General features: G+C 52.4%; 1 protein-coding gene across 3 annotated transcripts in view; it reads right to left on the minus strand.

Annotated features, from left to right (window-relative positions):
- The window catches only part of MTSS1 (MTSS I-BAR domain containing 1), a 149,462-nt gene extending 131,154 nt beyond the window's left edge, over positions 1–18,308 (minus strand). For all 3 annotated transcript variants that reach the window (XM_028147893.2, XM_008143278.3, XM_054708268.1), the window contains exon 1: positions 17,591–18,308. In XM_028147893.2, the coding sequence (XP_028003694.1) occupies positions 17,591–17,662 (72 nt within the window). In that variant the 5' untranslated portion in view covers positions 17,663–18,308. The remainder of the gene's footprint in view (positions 1–17,590) is intronic.
- Between the last annotated feature and the right edge of the window lie 1,107 nt (positions 18,309–19,415).

The raw sequence follows: 19,415 nt of genomic DNA on the forward strand, positions 1-19,415 counted from the left end.
CCCGGCCCAGCCCGCGGTGACAGCGGGACTTCAGAGGACAGCTGAGGGAATCAGACACCACACAGCCACACAGGGAACATGGCCGGGACAGGAGCGTGGTAGAGAAGGGGCGGTTTCAGAGGCGTCAGAGAGTTGGAGGAGACTCTCAGGAAGAAGGTCTGGGCTTCGCCGAGAATAAACTAGGGACCAGCGGGCACAGCCTATAAGCAGGCACAGGCTATAGAGAATCGGGTTCCAGCTCAAAGACCTCTGTCCCGTCCACAGGTTCCGGACAAAGGCTGGCTCCCCGGTAGTTATGGCTGATGACAACTGACGTCATGGGTATGCGACTGGACAGGTAACCTCTCAAGCTCCTCTTTTCACCTTGACAAGCATCCCTGTCGCCACCATCATCGAGCAGCACCATTTTCTAAACGGTTGCTAGGTGTCCGGTACATTCCTCGAACCTGGGGATCTTGTAAAAACGCAGGTTCTCATTCCTGGGGTTGAGGTGGGGCCCGGATGTTGCGTGTTTAATTGGAGGGACGCCGTGGTCCCCAGACCACACTGAGACGCACAGCTGGATAGATACTCTTATTACAGGCTGACTGCTCCATGAGGCAAGGACTACTATTATTTCACAGCCAAGGAAACGGTCTAATCTGAAAGGTCTAATCTGAAATTTGATCGCAGATCTGACCAACTTTGTGGGCCAAGTGCTACCCGGATTCTGGGAAACGGAAGCAGCGAGATGAACAGCCCCAGCCTCGGGGTGCAGCCTCAGGGCCACAGAAAACCAGTCAGCAGGCAGGCTGGGCCCTGCTTCCCACTGGGGTCCTGTAGGAGCCTAGACAGAGTAGAGTATGTGTGTCGGGGGGCGGGGGGGTCCCTAAACACACACCCCCAGTTACAGTGGCAATGCCCTGAGGGAGCTGTAATGTCACCCTAGAAACGGTCAGGACCCTCAACCAAGTGGAGAAGAAAACAAAAACAAAGAAAAGTCCTTTGCAGAGAAAGGTCTCACAGGAACTCACTAGAAATGCTCACAGTTGCTGTCCTCAGGGCTGTGATTGTGGGTCATGTTATCACATCCTCGGGTTTTCTGTGGACACTGGACCCAGCCTGCTTCCATCAGAACAAGGGGCAGTGGTTCCGAGCATCCCCATGGGCTGCCGCGGCCCCCAGGTCCCTCGGTGGATCTGCGGGAACCTCACGGGGCGAGCGTGAGGAGCGCAGCCCACAGCATCCCTCCCCTCCTTCTTCTGGGCACACCCCTGGGTGAGCTCAGACTTTCGGGAAATGAAGAGCTCAGCTTCAAGAGGAAGCTTCTGACCTAAACAGCAGCGCCTCTGGACCACTCGCTGCCCTAAGTGCAAGGCAGGAGCACCGGCTCCAGAGCGGGTGTGCAGGATGAAGGACGGCCCGTGCACGCCCGTCACAGCTTTGTCCCCCAACCCACCCTTCCCCACCCCACCCTGCGAGAGGAAGGACTCCCGGGACCCTCAGATGAAAGGCACTGGGTAAGCCCATCCATCATAGAAACCATCCCTGATTGGAGCTTGCCTGATCCACTAATTATCCCTGTCCATCAAGTGGATGACAGCCCTGGAGATAATCAATGGTTGCTTCCTTGCACGCCCACCCTCGCCCACGTGCCCAAGCTCACCAGCAGTAACATGCCTGTGAAAAAGAAGACTGAACCACAAAAGGTGCTCCCTCCACCCATCCACCCTTCAAACTGCCCCATTTGTAACCATAACACCCCAATTAAGTCAAGGACATCCTTCTCCTGTGTTAGGAGGTTCCAGGCCCAGAATCCCCTGGGTAGTCTTCACTTGCAATAAAAAAAATAAAAAAGAGCCCTGGCCCGTTTGGCTCAGTGGATGGAGCGTCGGCCTGCGGACTGAAAGGTCCCAGGTTCGATTCCGGTCAAGGGCATGTACCTTGGTTGCGGGCACATCCCCAGTAGGAGGTGTGCAGGAGGCAGCTGGTTGATGTTTCTCTCTCATTGATGTTTCTAACTCTCTATCCCTCTCTCTTCCTCTCTGTAAAAAATCAATAAAATATATTTTTAAAAAATAAATAACAAATAAATAAAAAAGAACAAATACGTCAACTGCATCTTCAAAGTAGTAGTTATTTTTTTAAGTTTTCTACCAAGGATCATTCCCTCTGTCTACCCCTAGTCTTCTAATAAAAGAGCCGCTGGCCACATGGACTTACATAAACTGGAATTACGGACAGTGAAAGGGAACTAAACATTCAGTACCTCACGCAAGTGCTCCATAGCCACACGTGCCAGGGGCTCAGTCTCCTGGGCGGTGCAGATGCAGAACACTCCCACCCTCGCAGAAAAGCCATGTCGACAGCGCCAGCCCGGACGCAGCGAAGTCGCCGGGGCACCTCTGGGGTGCTGTGGCTGCCACAAGGCTTCTGGTTCTACCTTTCAACTTTCGCAAAACTGGGGTGTGTGCCCTGGTCGACATTTCTTAAAAAATGGAATCCCTCTCCTTCTCCATTCTCCGAATTCCTCTTCCCCCACCCGCCCCCACCTCCATTTTTACCGCCATGTGTGTCCTCTATTATTTCAGACAGTCGTCCGGAGCCACCGAGGAGTTCCAGTGCATGTCACGGTCATCGTTCAGCACACCGTCTCACTTTACATAGACCTGCGGGGCCGACGGGCGTTCCCTGCAACCCTGGGGGGGCAGGCCGCACGGGCATTCAACGCATCCCTCTTCCCCGGAAAGCTAAGGCCCGGCGGGCTCCCATCGCTTCCGGAAGGGCAGGGAAGGGTGTGCCCTCACACCTAATCTGCTTCATGAACTGCTCCCTACGTCTGCCCAGTTCCTCTGAACACAAAACTGTCCCACGGATCCCCCCAGAACGTAGTGCTCCTCCGCAGCTAGAAACCGGGGACTCGAAATCTAAGCCCTAGCCCGGGGGCTGGCCGCTCTTCCCCAAGTGCCCGTAAGGACGTCTGTGTCCCGTTCGGCCTCCTCGCGGTAAAAAGTACCTGTCTACCCCCTCTAACCTTCGTCCCACTAGACAGAGTCCAGAGCTTCTGCTACAGCTGTTTATTCCTGTTTATACAGGTCTACGAGAGAGAACGAACCCAGGCAAAATACTTGGTGACGTGCATACCCCATAAAAATGTCAAGTGTTGCTGTTATCACTCCGTGTTCGCACGCCTGCACTCACCCCCTTCTCCCTAGAAGCACCCGCTCTGGCTGGCCCCCACCCAACTCCACAACTGCTTCTGCCTTGTAGGAATCAGTTCTTTTTTTAAAAAAAACCATATATTTTTTTATTGATTTCAGAGAGGAAGGGAAAGGGAGAGGGAAAGAGAAACATCAATGATAAGAGAGAACCATTGACTGGCTGCCTCCTGAATGCCCCCCCCCCCCCCCCCACTGGGGACCGAGCCCACAACCCAGGCATGTGCCCTGACATAATCAAACCCTGACCTCCTGGTTCACAGGTCGATGCTCACCCACTGAGCCACGCCGGCCGGGCAGTTCTTCCTGGGGGTGATCTCTCCAGCCCCCTGAGCAGACACACAAGCAGAGCACCCAGGACCCTCGAGGAAGCCCACATGTGCCTGGGGTTCTGTCCTCCCCAGTGAGCACCTGGGTCCCTCCTCTACGCACTTTGGAAGTGGAAACTCTCCCAAGGCAGCGGTGGTGTGAGCGACTTGTCAAATCCACCCCGGGGAGCAATGGTGGTCCCACCCTGTGCACACATCTGTGTGCTCTGCCACCTTCCACCAAACAGAGCCTCCTCCGCACCCCGAGCCCCACCCGGCTGCGGGAATGGCGCCCAGGTGTGTGGGTCACGTCTCCGTCGCTGCCCTGCGCTGGGTGTCTTCCCCCTGGTGTCCTTCTGGCCTGGAGAGAGGGGCCTGATGGGCAGTCACGTCCCAGAGTCTTCAGGGACCCGTGGGGTCGGTCTAGGGCTTAAACGCGTGGCTCCAGAGTCTGACTGCCCAACTTCAGATCTACCCCCGGGTGACGGAAGTTACCTAGCCAGCCGTGCCGCCCTGTCTTCACGTATCCGTAAATGATGCCCATGGAGTCCCCACCTCAAAGGATGGTAAGGAGAGTAAGTGAAATAGCGCGGGTGCTGAGAAGGGCGACTAGCACTCAACGAATGTGGCGATGACTGTTTTCATGAGTCAACCAACCATGCCAGCCACCCTGACTAGGACATTAATGAGCACCTGCTATGCTCAGGCGACCGGCGGCGGGGTGAAGGCCGTACAGAGATAAGGGAACGCTAACGTGTAAGCCACCAACCCCCAAGCCTTCAGACGGCACCGAGCCCCGAGTATAAAGTAACGGAAGGTGTGGTTGGTGCAAGCTTCAGAGAGGGGGGGTGATGCCTCCCCTAGGTCTCAAAGGATAAAAGAATTTTCCTGGCAAACAGGAAGAAAGAAGGAAGGGAGGAAGCATTCCTGCAAAAGAAACACAATTAGCAAAGAAACGGAAGTAGAGGAGGTGACGCAACGTTTAGACAGGAGTCACTTTTTCACCTGAAACACGCTCCAGGCAGGTGTAGTGTGGGGGTTGGTGGGCGGAGTGAGACGATCCCTCCTCCTCACTTCATGAGCTGCAGAGGAGGCTCGTGGTGGCTCACGGTGGCCCAAGAGCCACCCCCACTACCACCTTCCCATGGTAAAACCTCAGCACAACCTACCACACATTCACCTGGGAATGTCTGCTAGACCTACAGATAGCGGAGCCCCACCTCAGAGCTACACGGTCAGATCTGCGGGAATGGGCCCAGGGATCTGCATTTTACACAGTCCCGCTCTGCTCACTAACATCACAAACAGCAAGGACTGAGAGTCTTCACACGGGGTGAGATGCATGTCCTTCTGAGGCCTGGAAGCTGTAGCCTCAGCGATTTCCGTCCTAATGCTCCTTGAGATGTAATCCCCGGTGACGAGCACTCACACGTGGGAATGTGCACTGATACTCACTTTCCGAAAGGCATTTGGCAGTGGGTTCCAAACGCCTGGAAACGTCCATACCTGACTACAGCAATTAATTGAGGCCAACGTGACACAATCATCGCCGTTTCTGGTGTCGTTCCCAGCGGCCCGCGGTAGGTTCTGGGAGTGAGGAGGAAGTCCTGTTTAGTGAAATACGGCAGAGCACACCAGCTGTGCCCAGTGCTCTCAGGCCACTGCTCTCCAGGGGAGATCTGACACGTTGATTACACCGCCCTGACTTAGGAGAGTTTACAGTGTAAAAATAAATAGAGGTGCTCATTTAGAGGAGAGCAAAATCCTAACCATGTGTAGCGACCAGGATACATTCATTGCAGTGTTGCTTATAATTCATCAAAACCTGGACACGGCCTCAACACAAACCAGCATGGAACTGGCTCTCACCTCAGGGCCTTTGCACATGCTCTTCCCTAGCCTGGAGCATTCTTCCTCTGATATCTATCTACACACGTCATAAGCTCTGCTCACAGGTCACCTCCTCTGTGAGGCCTTCCCTGACCACCCTTATTTAAAAACAACGACACTGCCCCTGCTTTATTTTTCCCCATTGCACATAATCTTCCCGGTCTATGAGAAGGGACTGACTTACTCAGCTTGTCTGACCCACTCCACTAGAATGTAAGTCCCAGGAGGGCAGGGCTTTCTGTCCATTTTATTTATTGCTGCATCCCTAGCCCTTAACAGAAAACCTGTCACACAGTGGGCCCTCAAATACATGCCGACTAAATGAATGGACTGCAGACCTACCCAACCATGCAAGGCCACGCAGCCACTAACTAGCACGCCGTGGCTTATGATGACACGTATAGAAAGGCAGTAGAGTGAGAAGCTAAGAGAAAAGAGAGAAGGGAAATTTCGGGCATAGCAGAGGCCGCACCAGCCTTCCTCTAAAATGTGTGCACGTAACCCACTTTGCGACCCAGTGGCCACGGGTGACTTTGGTTTTTCACTGAACTGAAAAGTTTCTCTGTCTTCCATTAACTTTATATATCTTGCATAATCTTTGAGAAGTAATCCCTCATGAAATGCTCTCAAAACATTTGCTAATTTATTTTTAGGAAGAAGCTTCCTCCTGGGTGACTTAATTAGGGTGCCCCTAATTAAGGCCAGGCCGACATCAAAGAGGACAGGTTCCAGGGGACCCCTGCCCAGGTCTACTTCTGGTTGCAAGATGGCTCCAGTCCCTCCAGGCGCGGCCCCGCCTCCGAGTGCTCAGATGCCAAAGGCTTGGCCATCAGCTAGCTACTCCTGGCTCTGCTCCCCGCTACTTGCTTCCTATTGGGGTGCCTCATCCAATTATTCAGGCGCAGATCACATCCTGCTGGAGAGCTGGCTTTGAAGGTTCAGTAAACAATCACTTCAAAACAAAGAGCGACCATTAAACCAAACTCAAAGACTTCCTTAATGGCCGCTGCTCCGCTGCAGGAGCCAGGCTCCAGCAAGCCAGGCCTCTCATGTGCAACTGAGTGAGGTCTGTCTCCCTGGGAACTAATCTCAAGGCCGGTCAGCCTCCTACTGCAAATACCCCCCTTCCTGTTTAGCACTCAGCCATGTGTGTGCACAGCGGTTACTGGGGGGACCCTGATGGGAGGGGGTTTCTCCAGCAAAACAAACATGTGTCATGTGGTTGTCACCGTGGACAGCCAAGCCCTTAGGTCTCACACTCCACCCACTCCCCACAGACGTCCCTCTGCTGACAAGTGAGAGACACTGGCCAGGTGAGTCAATTGCCCAACAATTCCAAACTCTTCCAGCAGAGTGAGGCCCCTGGAGCTTCTTGAAGCAGCTCAGAGAAGAGCCTAGATTTTTTATGCTTTATCTGGCTCATCCTGACTCCTAAAGGTATAGACAGAATAGTCATCAAAAGATCCATGAAATACACCCATTACAGAATCTGAAAACGAAATCCTAAAATACGATGCTGTAAGAAACAGTGCAGCCTGGTGGATACGAGCACAGACTGGCGTGGGACTTCCTAGGTTCAAATCCCAGCTGCGCCTCTTACCAGTTTGATAACGTGAGCAAATGGCCTAACCTCTCTGCGCCTCAGTTTCCTCATCTGTGAAATGGTAAGCAAGCAGTAACGACCTCCCTGGGTTGTTGGATTAAAGGTTTTTACTTGTAAAGCACCAGAACATGCCTGGTTGTGCCATGTAAATGCTTTTGGGAGATGGGAGCTGATATTCGGCTCTCAGCTTGGGTGTCACCTGTACCAAAAGCCTCCCCTGACCCTGTCCCCCGATCCAAATGAGAATCAGATCAGACTGTCAAACCTCAGAGGGAAGGTAGGGGAGGGTGGGGGTAAGGGAGAGAGATCAACCAAAGGACTGGTATGCATGCATATAAGCCTAACCAGTGGACACAGACAACAGGGGGGTTGAGGGCATGAGTGGGGTGGTGGGGGGGGGGGGATTGGGAAGGTAATGGGGGGATGAGGACAAATATGTAATACCTTAATCAATAAAGAAAGTAAAATGCAAAAAAAAAAAAAAGAGAGAGAGAGAGAGAGAGAATCAGAGCCCCTCCCCAGGACTCCACGCTGACACCTGCCGTGGTGCGGATCACGCTGATTGCTAACTCCTGTGTGTTCCCCTCCCAGACTAAACCACTTCAGGTAAGGACGGCGTGTCTTGTCCAGAGTTGCACCTCCACCGCCCAGCGGTGCCTGGCACACAGCAGGCACGTCATCCATTTGTACATGTAATGTGTTCCCTCCAATGATTTATTTGCTTAAAAAACATTTCACTCCCGTCTCTACTGCACTGTAAAGGGGAGACACAGGTTTCTTGTATTTGCTGAAACACCCGAGTGCGGCTTTCCGCAGGTACCCCGCTAGAAATCACCAGGGTAGCTCAGACACACAGAGGGCGTAGTTAGCCATTATTCCATGCTAAGCCCTTTACACAGACTTTCTCATTTATTTCTCAACAACTTTAAGAGGGAAGTTGTTCTCCCCACATTTCAGGGATAGGAAAATCAAGGCTCAGGCAGGCTGAGTAACTTGCCCGGAGTCACAGAAGTGGCAGAGCCAGCCATCGAAGGCCAAGGGCAACCCCTAAAGGTGGAATGCCATGAAAACACGGTAGAATCGCCCTAGAATGCGACAAGTCCCTGAGGGTATCTTACCTGACTTGGTGGGAAGAAGAGGGACCAGAAATTATGCAACTTTCTGGGGAGGCCTTGAAAGATGAGAAAGATTTCATGAGGCAACAAGGGCAGAGAGGCCCCTCCAAGCTCTACCGGGGCAAACGGGATGTGATCAAGGAAGCCAGGGAGCCCCGGCTGGAGAGCACTGGGCACGGAGCAGGCCACTCAGCTGGGGCTGAGTCCCAGGGTTCCCTGAGAGCCAGGCTAAGGCCAGGGGCCCCAGTAGGCAGGCCGGCAGTTGGGAAGAGCCCGAATGTGGCCAACTCTTGGGAAGGACAGAAGCTTCAGGAGGAAGCTGCTGCTCCAGGGCAGGCTAGAGGCAAACAAGGCCACTGTTCCTGGTGGTCACTCCAGAAAAGGAGGATTCAAATACGGAGACAGAAAACGCTGGTCTTCACAAGCAGCTCCTCCCTCTCCCTCTCTCTCCTTACCCTGGTGTAAACATCTCTTTAAAAAAAATTTTTTTTTAAACATTAAACGCCCTGGGGACCTCAGCCAGGCACCCAATCCTCCTCTCCCTCCCTTTATATACAGACGCTGGGATTGCAAATACGGAGATGCAAATAGGCGGCCTGGCTGAGCCAGATGAGGTTATAATGAACTGGGGAGTAATTTACTTAGCAAGAAAAAAAAAAAAAAAAAAAAAACTCAACTTCTCCATTTCCTGCAACTTCACTGCAAGCTCTAAATACAGCTGGGTGAGGGGTGGGGTAGTGTTTGCTCTAAGAAGTGGTGGAGATAATTACTACACTGATTTTGAGACGTCAGAATTCTTCACTCCTCATTCTACAAGACAGAATAACACGGGCAACGAACATGTGGGTGCCTGTACGCCAGGCACCGTATGAACCCTCTCACCAGCGTTATCCCCTTTCAGAACCCTTGCAACAAACCTAGAAGGTGGGTCCTTTACCGGACCCATTTTGCAGAACGGGAACATGAGGCTCAGAGAGACTCAGTAACTTGCCCACGGGATTTAAAACCGGATCTTTGACTCCACGGTCAGCAGTAGTTCTAGAATTTCTACAGGAGGGGTTGAGGGGCAATAATGTGGCCAGAAGGAAGTAGAAAGCAAGCACAACATTTTTACTCAGATGGTGTTATAGGTCCGCACTGCCCAATATGGTGGCCGCTAGCCACATATGGCTCGTTAAATTTAAACAAATTAAAAGTGAATAAAATTTAAAAATCAGTTCGTTGGACGCACTTCAAGTGCTCCAATAGTCACACGTGGCTAGAGGCTACCATATCTGGCAATTTCCATTCTTGCAAAAAAATTGTATTAGACAGGACTATTACATATCAACTAATAACAGGCAAGTATTCTAAAGATGCTTTTTCTGTTCTTTTTCTATTTCAATTTATTTAATGTTACTTCACAGTAAATTTATTGTTATTTTAATTTGTCATAAAATACACATACCCTGAACCGCCAGATAGAGGAACAAGCGGGACCTAGAGCAAACGAACCCCGAAACATCGCCGGAAGCAACAGTGACAAACTGAACGGTCCCACTCTGGGCACACCCTGAGAAGGGGCGGGAGGGCCCTTTGGAAAAGAGAGTCATGCTGGGAAAACCGAAGGCAGCAGCAAAAGAGGAAGCCTAAGTAGGAGCTGGACTGCCTCCATGACAGAAGCCCTCGGTAGGAGTCTGCAGGAGCTGAGCAGGCTGGGAGGACAGGACATCACTCAGGCATAGGGTCGCCAGGAGACGGAGCGGACTCAGCGTGCGTAATACATTCACATATAAAATGTACCATCCTGCATTGCTAAGCATACAGTGTTAATTAAGCACATTCACACTGTTGTACAACCATCTAAAGGTGCTTTTACTCAGATTTAGGTAAGGTTGAGAAAACCCTTTGAAGGTGATGAAATTGTGTACAGCTCCACGTTCCTCAAGCCCGGCTACACATCAGAATGACCTGGGGGTGCTTTTTATAACCCTGGTACCCAGGATGCACCCCAGAAACAGGGTCCAGGCTTCAGTGTCTTATGGCTCCCAGAATCCAACGCACCTGTCCCTGTAACCACGCCCTGTCTACCGAAAGGGGCACACCTGCCCAGAACCAGCTCCTCCGGCCAGACCACTCCGCCAGCCCCCTGAAGACTCCGGCGTGTGGGAGGCGGCAGGAAAGGGAGTCCCCGGCCAAACCTGCCGTCCGCCTCCAGGAGGCCACGGATACTGCACACGCTAATACTTCTGCTGCTGGCCAAATTCTTTGAGCGAAAGAAAGCAAATAAAAAGACACATAACTCAAAAGGCACTCAATTGATTTTTTTTCACCCACTTAAACTAGACAGGAAAAGAAAAACCACTTAGAACTATGACCAAGGCCATATGTGCCAAGAGGCGGCACAGGAAGGAGTTTTCTGGTGATCCCATCAACTTCTCCAAACACAACTCAACCCCAACCGGAGGGCTACGGGGCGTAATTAAACACAGAAAGCTCCTTTACAAGGGAGTTCCAGGGCTGGACGCGAAATGAGTTCAAGGTAAGGCGTTCTCTTTGAGGAGCCATTTGAACTTTGGGTGAACTTACTCAATTCCTATAATTAGGAGGCGTTGTCGGGCTTGGACAGTCATCCTGCCTCAGGGACCGACGTATAAATGCGGCCCTCTGGCCCGTCGTGGAGGCGCTCTGGGGACAAGGACAGGAGCCAAGGGTGACCGCTAAAGCCTGGCCCAAAGGATTCTTTCCCCTCCACACACCCAGGGAAATGAGAGGAAAGGAGGATGCCAGGCTATCTGTTAGAAAAGACGGGGAAGCGGGAGAAGGAAGGAAGCCCCACTATGTTGATGTGTCATGAATGAAACGATTTCCACGAAAGTGACAGCCAGATGGGAGCCGCCCACCCCAGCAACTATCCTCACAGCAGCTCACTGAGCTCAGGCTCACACCTCCAGGCTGATCTGGGCCAGAGGCCCGGAGATCAGATCCCCTGTCTTCCTTGGGCCTCTTGTGGGACTCAGGCAAGTGAAATGCCAGCTTCTAGAAATAAGTCCATGCCCCGATCTCTACCGTAGGCATGTTCTAAAGCAGCGGTTGCCAACCGGCGGTCCGCAGACCACTGGTGGTCCGTGAGGTCCGAAAGGTTGGCGACCGCTGTGAATCTAAAGAGACGGAGCGGACTCAGCGTGCGTAATACATTCACATATAAAATGTACCATCCTGCATTGTTAAGTGTACAGTGTTAAGCACATTCACACTGTTGTACAACCATCTAAAGGTGCTTTTACTCAGATTTAGGTAAGGTTGAGAAAACCCTTTGAAGGTGATGAAATTGTGTACAGCTCCACGTTCCTCAAGCCCGGCTACACATCAGAATGACCTGGGGGTGCGAGGATCAAACAGGTCAAGGTCCAAATAGCAGTCCACCTCACCACGGCCTTAGACAAGGTACTGACTCTCCAAGCGTCCAGTTTCCTCATCTGTAAAGTGGGGTTGATGTGAGAATCACTTGAATCCATGCATGCCAAGCCCTTAGCACAATGCCTGGCACATAGTAGGTTCTCACCAAGTTCCTTTCTGCCCCGTTCACCACATGCAGTGAATACTGAGCACCTACTTGCTCTGAACAGGTGGCACGCCAGAGCATCTTACATCGGGAAGCCACAGAGATGGCACAGCCCTTGCCAAGGCCTCCCCTAGGCTAAGAGGTGGAAAACATTGATGATGGGTGGGCTGCTCTGGGATCTACACTGGGTGGGTTTGGGCTTTGCTTTTTGGGGTCTTGTGTGTGTAACGTGTGGCACATCCTCAGATGAAACCTTCTGCAGACTCCAGCTAATTCCAGGGAGAACCTTGGCAATCAAATACAATAGGTTTCCTCCATGCTCAGCCAATTAATTTACTCCATTTGTCTCTCTGCTTTGCTACTTAATAAGGCCATATCAGCAGTGCAATCTGCAAATCTGAGTTAAACTGCTTAAGGCATCAGTTCCCTTTAAGGAGCCCCAAATGCCTCTTGTCTGATGTCCTAGGCAGCTGACTCTGTCCTCTGGCTTTTGTTGGGTTTGGGGAGAGGTATTTCTTTGTTTCTGTGGAGGTGTGGGTTTTAGGGGAAAGTATCCTGAAGGCAGTTCCGAGAAATAATGGTGAACTTGAAATGATCTCATTTTTCCATAACCGGTTTTGAACATCTAAAGGTCTCGCTACAGATGGAATCTTGCCAACTCTCACCCATCTCTGGGAAGATGGAAAAAGCCTAGATGAAAATTATAGATAAAGCGTCTAATAGATCAATAGCTTCAACCTTTCCACCCTCCAAGCATTTTAACAACCTCAAAGGAGCTATCCAATTGACAGGTATTATTTTAGCTTTTTCCTTTTCCCTACCCCCAAGGTGCAAAGTAACGAGTTCAGAAGCCAAGAGGTCAGCAGCCGAGGAGACGTAATATGCATGGGACATACTTATACTAAAACTGTCCAGTGTTCACCTGAAATTCAAATGTACCTGGGAATTCTGTACCTTTACCTGCTGAAATCATAGCATGGAACTTGGCGCCTGCAACCCTGCTGATGCTTAGTAAATACTATAGAATTTGAGGTACATGTTACTCAAATAAGAACGGAGTGATAGCTGAACCAGGCGAAATTCAAACTCAGCTTACCTTCCATGCAAACCATAATCCAAGACTGGCCTTCTCTCTGCATCTGAGGCATTACTAACTGAGGAATCTCAGAACATCCAGCAACTAGTTCTAAACTATTTGGTTAAATGTGATGTACCAGGATTTTCCCACAAAAACGCTCAAGCCAAGATAAAAAAAAAAGAAAAAAGAAAAAAGATTTCTTTCCAAACCTGGACTGTTAAGATTTGCACTGGGGGCGGGGGGGGAGACAGATCTATGTAGAACAGACCCTAGATCTCTGAACAGGCACCCATTCCGGGCAGTTCCCTGCTGCCAATTTTATGACATCTTTACTTCAACTTTTCCCAGAGGCCCAAACTGAGGAAGCTGTAAAACCCTGGGCAAACACAGCCATTTGCTAAGAGAAAAGCCGGCGTGGGGCCCATCTGTACTTTACAAGGGCTTTGCTTGTCCTGCGTTTGTGTGTCACCCTTTACAGAGTGGCCCGCCTCCCTGGGCGCACCTGGCCACTGGCAGAGGCCTTGGCTGGGGTGTCGATATCTTCCTCACAGACGCTTTTCGTCAAGAGTCAGGGGGCGTCCTGCAGGGACTGACTGGCGCCCTGCCCCAGGCGGGACTCCACACTCTCCCTGAAGGGCCACCGTACGGTACTGGACCTCAGCTACTGAAGGCCCACAGGCCAAGCAGCTCTCCAAGGGCGGCCCTGTGGATCGGTGGCTCCTGCAGGCCCAGCGAAAGGCCTTCCACAGAGCAGGCCCCCCGGTAAACACTGAGGAGGTCAACCTCTCCGCTGACTGGAACCCCGAAGCCAACCCAGGAGGGAGAAACAACGGCCACTCTGAAATCACTATCCAGGGCTGGGCCCACTACCCACATTCCTGATCTTATGATAAGTGAGGGAAAACATCGTGACGTGCCTTTGAACCACAAAAGATTTCCATGGAACTCAAGAAGTCCCTTTAGCAGTTCTAATTTTGGGCAGAACTCCGGAGAGGGGATATTGGTAGCAAACAGCGGTGGGGGCGGTGGAGGGGGACTGAACAAGGCCCCTATTCTGCCCAGCACAGGTGCTGGTAACAGGACACCCTGTCTAAGTGAGACCTGGGTGGGGAACGCAAGGTGTGGTTGGGTGTTTTTTTCACTCCCAGTCACATTACATAACCCCAAACACACTCTCCGACCTGGTCCAAAGTTCTCCCTGCATCAGGCCCAATTCAGCTCCTGACCCGCTGATTCTTGAGCAAGAAGGCCGAGAAAAATATTTGATGTTAGCATCCAACTGTTTCTGAGCTAAGTTAATTATTAAAAGAAGAAAGACAGCCACAGGGTGAGCTGCCCTCAAGTTTGGCCAGAGTCTCCTAGTCCTAATAGCTCCCCAAACATCACCGAATTCTACGTGGGTTCAATTACTTACATTTTAAAAAAATAACCAATGAAAAATTACAAATACCAAATCAGTATGGTGTACACCTGAAAGTCATATAGTGTTCTGCGTCAATTATATCTCAATTTAAACAAATACGATGTTTGCAACAGTTATCCTGTATTTTCCAAGGACTTGGAGAGAAACTCGGAAAAGATTCCAGGACCTCCTTAATGCAGTCAACATTATCTAAACATCAGAAGCCAGTCAACTGACTTTCCACACACAGTCACTTCCAAGCTGCCGCTCCCCGAGACAGGCAGGCGATGGGCCCGTGCCTCCAGCCACATGAGCCTCTGGCTTCCCCTTTTCCTCTGGGGGCAGCTCACAGCAGACGACGTGATTTATGTGGATGGCCGGAAAGGCAGCCAGGAGGCGATTTTGCACACCACCACTCATTGCTGACCCCCACCACAGTGCGGTGGAAGAAAGGGGAAAAACACACGGTTTCCTCTCGACAAGGAATCGATAAGTTATTTAACAGCTGCATCCCAAAGGGAGCAAAGTGAGGGTTTCTTCTGCACCCCTCCCCCTGGAAAGGATGACACGCACTCCCTGACAGCCGAGGACTTAACCAGATGAAGGATCGTTAGAAGGAAGCAGGAAGAATCCTCCCTAGCTTTTCCTTGTCTTGGGAGCTGTGGCTTTGGAAGATAGATGGTGCTAGGCCTTGACATGACTCCATTTGTGTTGTTGTGTTGTTTTTTTCCTCCAAAGAGGAAATCGACTCCCTTCCTGTGCTGCTGTTGTTCATTTTGGAGAATCAAATGCTACTAAAAAAGCCACTTTTCGTATCTTTCCTCACCCCAGTCCAACATCACTTCCTAGAAAATGACCTAAATTTTTTCTCAAGGTGGCATTCCAAATGGGTGTCCAACATTTATACCTGTCCTTCACAGTAAACAGAAAGGGGACGAGAGGTATTATAAACCCATCATGGGAGTTCAAAGAGGGGGGGAAAAAAGCAGATTAGCAGGGCATTAGAAAGCCAGCTGATTTCAGTATTAAAAACTGACTTTTACTGCTGGCAGCGTCATGCATATGCATACTCTACATCGCTTATCCTATATGCCCAAATTTTAAAAGTCCCTTCTAAAATTTCACAGTCAACTAATTCATGAAGAAATCTCTTAAGAAGAAAACTCCATGAAAATTTTCAGCAACTATCTTACGAATAAACAAGCTTGGAAATCAGACACCCCCCTCTCTTTTTCCTTATCTCTCTACTCCCCAAAAGTCTGAAATTCTGCAGACCCCAGGGCATGTTGTAGCTGTTGCTTTTAAAATCTTTGCTGCCAAAACAAAACCAACAGAAACCCTTAAAATGAGTATCTTCCCACAGGATGTTGAACAAATGCTACTACATTCAAAGGGAAAGGACTCGGGAACCACAAACTATAGATCCTGCACCCAAGGGGCATTAAATGAGTCTTTATTTTTAACTGGACTCTTGGGGAGGAAAAGACATGCCAACGTAGCACCCACAAACCCCCCAGGCCACAGTGCCGCAGGGCGGCCACGGGGTGGCAGGTGGAAGCAGAAGGGCCCGCCCTGTGGAGGGTTACCTACAGAAGGGCTTTGGGCTCCGACCGGTAAATGGGAAGAACCAAGGCTAGATTCTGGATTGAAGAACAAAGAGAGAGGGGGAAAACTCTGGATGTGAACACCCTGGAACTGCAGTGGGCAGGCCTATTAGGTCACTGGGCTCTTGTTACTACCACTGGGGGGCTGGAAACACCCATTTCTCTCCCTAAAAAAACACTAAGCGGCTTTACCAACCCACCTCAAATTCTTCCCCTAGCGATCAGAATAGGTGTGTGCCTCAAACCAAATCTTGTTTGATTATAAGGCCTGCACAATTAAGTTAACCAGAAATGCTCTAGGAGTCCATGGCGGCACCAATCTTTGTCTCAAAAGAGCACTTCAATCGTGGATTGTGGGCAAAGGAATGCAAGGGGCTGTCTTTGAACAGGGAATAATCTAATTCCAAGTGGCTGGATTAGAGGCATTCCGGGGCAAACAGGATACCTTTGAAGATAATGCTGCACGGATGTCAATTTCTGACAAAAGGCACGGGCTCTGCAGAAGGATTTCAAAATAGACCAGACCAGGACAGAGGCACCTTGGAGAAGTTCACCCTGGGCAAGGTGGCAGCTGGTTCTAAAAGCTGAACATTCCTTCCCAAAGTCCATCTCCAAGGCCAAGCCCTGTCCAAACCTTACACCTCATCAGACAAAAGCTCCTCCCCGGGCCCGGGCAGCGGCTGAAGGGGGGCTGTCCACACCCACTCGCCGCACAGCTTCCAAACCTGCCCACTCCTTTCGGAAGCTGAGCTTTTAATTAAACCACCTCCCCGGATCTGCTGAGGCAAATTGAGGCTGGGCGGGAGCCAAAGAGAAGCTCCCTAAATACACACGGGGGGGGGGGGGGGAAAGATCCCCCCACCGCCCCCAACTCCCACCTCCCGCCAGCCAGCTCCAAAGGCTGATCATATTTCCTTTGGGTGAGTAACGGAGGGCCCTGGTCTATCTCCAGGCACAGGAAATCCACGTCCAAGGACCAGGTGATCCCCCGTCCCACCCCTCGCAGGAAAAAGCCAGGGTGTTGTTCTCCACCCCAACACACGCGTGTGCGCGCGCACGCACACACACGCGCGCACACACACAATTTTCACAGTCCTTCCAAGAGAAAACCTGGAGTCTGTGTGGTGGGTACGTGGGGGGGTGGGGGTGCGGGAAGGGGGTAAGTTACAATTGTTTGTGGGGCCCCATCTTGCCTTCAGGCTGGGAGCCTCAGCCAGGGAAAGGAGGGGGCCCTGGCAAGGCTGCTCTGGGAACTTCTGCTCCGCGCCCCGGGGAGGGCCCGAGGGAAGGGCATGCACACCCTCACCAGCTTTGAAAGAGCCTAATTAATACCTAATTTGTTCCGATCCCTCCAGGAGGACCTGAAAGCCAAGGAGGGAAAGGGTGGCTTCCCTTCCAGGCTCAGGCGGGAGCTCCTTTCCGAGGCCAGGCAGAGCCCCCAATACCGCGCCAGGCGCCCCCTCCCCGTACCCGGGGGAATCAGGTGTCCGCCCAGCATCCAGCCTCAGCGGGTCGCAGACACTCCCGTCCAGCGACAGACAATGGAAAACTTGGAGCCGGGGCCCTGAGCCCCCCCAGGAAAACGAGTTGAGGCCGCCCCCTGGGACAATGAGCAGGGAGAGGGGAGGGAGCATCAAACATCCCCGTGGAAGCCGCCGGCCGGTGACCCAGCAGAGCCCGAAACGGCGCCCGGGTTGAGCAGGTGACACCCGGGCCGTGGCGCTCCCGCAGGTGGCTACCGGCCGCCGCGCAGACCAGGACCGGGCGGCTGGCCCGGGGCGGAGGCGAAGCGCCGCGGCCAGGTCAGCGCGCGGCGGCCAGCGCCGCAGCCGCGCCCCCGGCGACCTACCTTCATGTCGCTGATGATGGTCTGGAAGAGGCCTCCGAGCGCGCTGCATTCCTTCTCAATCACAGCCTCCATTTTCCCGGCGCCGGCGGGGACGGGACGCACACGCTGGGCCGCCTGGACTGTGCGCGGGACCGGGCTGCCTCACCCCGGGAGGAATTTCACACTCGCAGCCTCTCCTGCAAAGAGGACGAAGTGCCCGAGGTCGACTGTTCTCTGCCCGAAATAATAACAATAATTTCAAAAGCCAAACCGCTCCGTAGGGTGATGCGCCTACAAGCAGCGCTCGGCTCCTGGCCTTAAAAATGCCCGGGGAAGGCTGACAATCAGACCACCACTGGTGCCCACGACGGAAACGGCAAAGCCCATCTTGAAGCAGAGAAAACCGCCCGCTGACCCAGGGCCAGCGCCATTAAAAATGCAAGGTGTTCTAAATTAAAAGGTTTGGGGAAAATTACAAAAAAAAAAAATCGCCCAACAGCAGAGCGGGTGAGCTCGCAGCGCCCGGATCTGTTGCTCGCAGCCGCAGCCGCCGCCTCCTTTTCACTCCTGCGCGCCCGGCCCTGCGCTCGCTCTGGCTCGGCTCCCGCGGACGTCCTGAGAGGCGCACGCGCGCTCGTGGCCGTGCGTCCGCCGCGGGGGTACGGGAGGGCGCGCGCGCGCAGGCGGGGCTGGGAGCGCGTGCCCGGGAGGCGCGTGGGGCGCGGGCAGCGGCGAGGCAGCGGCGAGGCGCCGGCGGGCGGTGCAGCGAGGATCCGAGCCCGGCGGGAGCCGCCTCCTCCGAGCACGCACAGGGCACCTTCTTCTCGCCCGGCCGCCGGTCGCAGCGCGGAGAGGGCGTGTCAGCACGAGGCGAGGGGAACGCCCACCCCACAATGGCTGCGAGCGCCCGGAACGGAGGGTGCACCCGCCACTCCCCGGGGACTCACGGTGGCCAGCTTGGCGCAGTGTCCAGCAAATAGTGAGCACTCAGTAGGGCGAGAAAACTGCTACTCCTGCTGCTGCTGCTGCTGCTACCGCAGGCTTCTCAGAATAGGCGCGGTCTGTGATATCAGGACTGCAATGCAAGTCACGACTGCAAACAGCCGAATATGTCATTTAAGGAGAGTTCGGGGCGTGTCCTGCAGCGGGTTGCGGAGTTCAATAAAGTTGCAGGAGGCTGGGAAAGTGGATTGATTTGCCATTGCTAAATTAGTGGCAATAGAGCATTATTGCTGACTGCCCGTGGCTTGGACAGTTTGTCAGGCCCACTGAGGTCAATGGTGTTGGTGTAACTGCAGAGAGCCCCGTTTAACCTGGAAAGAGAGCGAATGTGCCCCAGTTGACTGGGGAGCTGGTGTTTCATTTTCGCAGCTCCACCGCCTAACTGCACCGATCTCATTTAGATCAGCACCAAACAGACAAGGAGGAGGGCGGCTCAAGGAGCAGCTTTGAAAAGACCTTGAAACAAAAGCACCAAACTCTGGGCTGTTCCCTTGGCCCTTGAGCTGACCATTGGCAGCACAAAACACACAAGAGGAAATTACAAAAGAAACCATATGCAACATGTTAGGGACTATTTCAGACTCGGTGATAGGATAAGTTCTGGCTTTGAAAAACTGGGTGAATCGAAGAGACGCATAGATCTGCCTATCACCGCTCAGAAGATCATTTTCCCCTGGGCCACTCTGCCCAACTCTTAACCACAACCCTCTTTGTCCACTTCTCTCGCCAAAATCATAGGAAGGCGTGTTGCTTCTGGAATGAACTGCTCTGGTTTGGATGTATAGGTCTCACCTTCACCTTGCCATTAACAGCGCTGACGCATAGTTTGTTCTTAATCATTATC

Source organism: Eptesicus fuscus, chromosome 19 (assembly GCF_027574615.1).
Source record: "Eptesicus fuscus isolate TK198812 chromosome 19, DD_ASM_mEF_20220401, whole genome shotgun sequence".
Classification (NCBI taxonomy): domain Eukaryota; kingdom Metazoa; phylum Chordata; class Mammalia; order Chiroptera; family Vespertilionidae; genus Eptesicus; species Eptesicus fuscus.